The following is a 5,000-nucleotide window of genomic DNA, read 5'->3' as shown; positions in this document are numbered from 1 at the left end:
CTTTGTAGTCAAGCTGTACAGTTTTCAGGTAAAAAAAATAATTGAAAATGCGACAGTGAAGAATTATTAGAAAGAAAGCTTGTTGTCTATTTTGTGCTTTGGAAAAGGTTCTTTAGAAAAGATTTTAATCTTGAACTGAGAAATTTATTTATTTGCGTATTGTATGGTTTGTGAGACGGATTGTATTTTTTGTTTGTACTCAACCCATAGGGAGCCCACACAAACAGTGTGTCTGTTTGTATGTTCGAGATATAAAGAAATGTATGGAAAATATTGAAGAGTCCTAATATAGTAAACTTACATCGAGAAATGACTATGTTAAAGCTCAAAATAACCTCAGTTGTTGTGTATTGTCATTTCTGCGGCTGAAAATTGTGAATTTGAGCGATTTGGTGGGTTTTCCCTTGACTGTTACTACACGTCTAAGGACGTGTAGTAACCGTCAAGGGAAAACCCACCAAATCGCTCAAATTCACCATTTTCAGCCGCAGAAATGACAATACACAACAACTGAGGTTATTTTGAGCTTTAACATAGTCATTTCTCGATGTAAGTTTACTATATTAGGACTCTTCAATATTTTCCATACATTTCTTTATATCTCGAACATACAAACAGACACACTGTTTGTGTGGGCTCCCTATGCTCAACCCTGCACAGTCTTCCGGTAACAATTGGAAATTTCACGAATTCTTGTTAACCTTGTTAACCTTGATCTTTAAACAACTTGTTTCTAATATTTTACTACCTTGGTACTATATACAACACTGAAATCAAATGGCAATTCTTTTATGGATTTAACAAACATTGAAGGAATCGAACGTCTTGAATGCATCACAGTGTTTACTGAAGTCGCATCTAAGTTGTCTGGCAAGTTACATTTTGTACTCAACTCTGCAAAAGTAAAAAAAAAATTGGAAATGTGGCAGTGAAAAATTATTTGAATGAAGGCTTGTTGTCTCTTTTGTGCTTTATTATTTACGGTCAAGGTTCTTTCGAAAAGGGTTTGATGTGAACTGTCAGAAATTTATTTAATTGCTTTCTGACACCGATTGTGTGTGTTGTTTGCACGCACGCAATTGAAACAGGAAGGTCTTCTGCCTCTAGTAGCAAATATGTTGTTTTGTTTCAATACATTTTTCGCTGGAAAAAATTTTTGTGAGATTTCTACCTTTCTTAAATTTAACATGTGTAATTTTCGAGCTTAACAAATTTGCATACGTGTGTTGAAATGTGATATGGGAGGATTTTTGTGGTATTGCACTGTAAGAAGCGCTTAAGTCACGAAAATAAACAGGTCTGTTGGAAGCCTGCTTGAGTTTCAACAAAATGAGCCCAAAAATCGGCAAAAAATTGTGACGCTGATGAATAATAAAGCAGCTGCTATTCCCAAAATGATGGAATTACCTGGTGATAAATAACCTCGTCTTGTAGAGTAAATCTTTGACTTTGCAGAAACAACGGTCAACCTCAAGAGTTGGGCGATTGTGATCTTTGTGTTGAATTCGCTCATTTCTTGTCAAACTTTATAATATTTAAAAGGAAAAGAAAAACTAACAAAAACAGAAACCCGGTATTTTGCCATCATTTGACGCAGATGCTTCACTGTTTCAGTTCGCGAGTAAACACGCCGCGGTAACTTGATCACGGCGCCCGCTGAATTCGATGCCACTTTCGATTTTGCGATTTACTTTTGCAGCCAAAAGTACAATAATAAATTTGAACGTAGCAAAAATCTCGCAAAATTTCTTTCGCTGATGCTAACTTTTAATATTCGCGGTTCAAAATTAATATTGTATTCATGTCGTAAATTTTGTCGCAGATGGCAGAATATTGTATTCTCGATCGACCGTCCTGAAGACTTCCTTCTGCTCTTCCTAAAAACTGTGTACAATGTTTATTTACTTTTGCATCAATATTTGTTTTGCATAAAGCAAGCTAACAAAATCCGTATCTTGCTTAGTTCGCATTTCTGGCCCCAGTTGCTCAAAAGCCGATTAACGCTAATCCCAGATTAAAAATTAACCGAGGAGTTAAAATTCTCTACTCCTAATTGCTGTTCAATGCTCATATTCGGCAAAACTTACATTAGAAGAAGTCAATCTTGAAAAACAAAAATAAGCAAAAGAAACTTTCACCAAAAAGTTTAAAACATGAAACTTAGTTTTTCCTTGTGTGTTTTTGTTTTCAAGACTTTCGACGTACTCTTCTACCGAAGAATCGTGGATAACGAAACGCTTTTCACTCATGAGCCGTACGGCTCACACGTGAAAAAACATGATACGCGGCTCCTGATTGGATGTATCGCTTTTCTCACATGTGGGAAAAGCGATACGCGACATTTGATTGGCTTACATCGGTTGCGAACGAAAATTTACTCTGCGGCTTTTCAGTGTGTAAATCTCAGTATGTATATAATAAAATAGAATATGCTACTGTTACGCAGTGGTACATTTTTTGGGTCACCCATCCAGATACTAACCCCGCCGGACATGGGGGGGGGGGGGGGGTTAACTTCAGTGAATTTTTGTATTACAATGGTGTCAGACGCTCTGAGTGCACGCTTAAGCTTGTGGTAAAAAGAAGTTGTTAGGAAACTTGTAAATAATCAGTATGTCAGCCTAGAAGCCAATGTTTGTCGATTCCCTTTTATTCTCTTTCTGGGTTTATTACTTTGCTAGTAACCACATGTCTTCTCAGGGGACTATTTACCTAAGACTTTTACCATGACACGAGAATGATATACAACACCAAAACAATATCGTGTACTATTAGAGCTACATATTGAACTTGAATATCGTGGAGGACAAAACGCAGCCCATTTGACAATATGGAATAAAGCACTGTGTTACTGTACTACCACACGTACGCGATGCGTGCCTGTTTTTTTCTAGAGATGGCAGGAATTTTTTCTTTCTGACAAATGATTAACAGGCTGTTAGCCAGGTTTTTAACCTCAGAAAAAGATCTTTTTCGTCGTATGAAGGTTTGAGCCAATTGCCTCTGCTGGCACGACGTCTGTGTGACCCCTTAAATGGTCTTATTGACCCCCAACTTGAAAAAATTGACTGGAACGCTGCAGTTCAATACCACCCAACTCAGTCCCTTCTGTTTTTGAGTAACACGTACCACAGGCAGCCCAGTGTACGCTTGTGGAGCGTCTAGTTATGTCTAATTCACACAAAACGCACCGAAACCAGTAACAGTCCTGCAAATTTGTACGATTCTGTTTTCAGATCAAAAGGTTCTGTTTTTGTCAAAGTTATAATCTTCCATTTTCTTCATTTTTTTCAAACAGTAACGAATACTCCTGCCCAACTGAAGATGGGACCACTCGCGGCCTTCTTCTACTTCGATGGGGATTGTAACGACCCTAACACACAAGTTAACATGAAAGCAAGATTTATTACTCTTGCTGGTTATGCTGCATTGTGCAGAGATCGTACTACCTGTTTACAGGACACCGTGCAAGTGTTTTGCGGGAATGTTACACAAGTAGCGAGAAGACGCCGGAGATCTACCGTTAGAGAGGTTTGTTTTGATGAGCTTTGAAGTTAGCCCGAGTCTAATACGGCAAACGGGAAAAATTATTGCAGCTACTTGTCAAGCAAGCCCCATAATATTGGACAACAATCATCAAGACACCTCTCAACTTTCTTTCTTTTTGGACAACAATTACAACAAAGGCCAAACAATACCCCCTTCCCCTTATTTTCCCTTTACTATTTACGTCGACATTGGCTTTTAGCGCGCAGTAAGGTTGTATCAGTATATGTTCCCATCACTATAATGGGTAACAAGGTTGCTAACGATCCGGCTGCATAAATTACTTACACTTTAGCCATATCATCACTGAATAGGCCATTTCCGAGTTTAAGTCTGCGTCCTTTTCAAAGCGAGTCTAAGTGCGACGTTTTTGTAATGGTAATTAGTTCTACTTTACATATGAATGAAAACTAAGGGCGCGTTCGATTGACCCTATTCCGGAATAAGAATAAATGGAGAGATGATTTAAAACGGTATGTGTAGCGTTTTGAAGCAGCAAGGACAATTTTAGATATGTTTAAAATAGCATTCTAGCGGGTGTTTGACAATTTTAATGTGAATCTCCGTGAAAACGAAGGATTTCCAACTTCTATTCCATGTATTCCTATTCCGGAATACGGTCAATCGAACGCACCCTAATTTTCATAACAAAAACTTCGCACTTAGACTCGCTTTGAAGATGAGGCAGGCAAGAACTCGGAAATGGCTTATTAAGTACCTTTGAAATAGTCACGACACTCAAAATTAATCATAAAAAGTATCAATTAAACTATATTTTCCTTGCAGGAAAGTACAATAAAACCCGTAAAAGGTACATGGTCATTTTTCAATAACATAAATGAAACTGTTGAAAAAGACGATTGTTCCTGTGTTTTGTGTGAGAAACGTTCTTGTGTTTAGTGTAGAAGACTTCACTTCATTGTCGTTTAGAAAGTCACCACAAAACCTCCTCCGTTTTCTTGCGATCAAAAGTTTTCGTTAACTATTATTGACTCGTCCTGTTGTCGTATTTAGGGAACAGTTATCTTGAAGCCGCCGTGTGTTTTCATATTACTGTGCGCGGCTAGTTGCATCGTTGTAACTGTACGTTATTAGGGAGTTTAAGAAACGACGACGGCTACGGCAACGACAACGCCAAAAAAGCAGTAATATTATTGGTTAAAAGAACCAAAATGATCGTGCTGCACGTGCGTCACGCATTTTTGAACATTTCTCTCCCGTACTCGTCCAAACTACTACCAAATTTAAGGTTTTGACGACAACGTGGACAAACTACGGTGAATCTTTCAGTCTCACTCTTTACTTCAAATCCGTCCGTATCAATCCAGTTATAGGACACTTCGCTCATATTGAATAATATAAACAAAATGGAATAATCATGAAGTACTTAGAATAGCTCAAACTTATATTTTGAAGTGACGTTTTCGTTTCGTTGGTTTCTTAAGTACGTGCCA

The 5,000-nt window shown here is 37.9% G+C and overlaps 1 protein-coding gene across 1 annotated transcript in view; it reads left to right on the top strand.

Annotated features, from left to right (window-relative positions):
* LOC138016686 (uncharacterized) overlaps window positions 1–5,000 on the top strand; it is a 33,227-nt gene that overhangs the window by 18,541 nt on the left and 9,686 nt on the right. Inside the window, exon 3 of the mRNA XM_068863875.1 lies at window positions 3,299–3,531. Coding sequence (XP_068719976.1) covers window positions 3,299–3,531 — 233 coding nt within the window. The remainder of the gene's footprint in view (window positions 1–3,298; window positions 3,532–5,000) is intronic.

The sequence above is a fragment of the Montipora capricornis genome, chromosome 9 (assembly GCF_036669925.1).
Source record: "Montipora capricornis isolate CH-2021 chromosome 9, ASM3666992v2, whole genome shotgun sequence".
NCBI classification, from domain to species: Eukaryota; Metazoa; Cnidaria; class Anthozoa; order Scleractinia; family Acroporidae; genus Montipora; species Montipora capricornis.
Note: the sequence above shows the minus strand (reverse complement) of the source record. Positions and strands in the feature narration are given on the sequence as shown.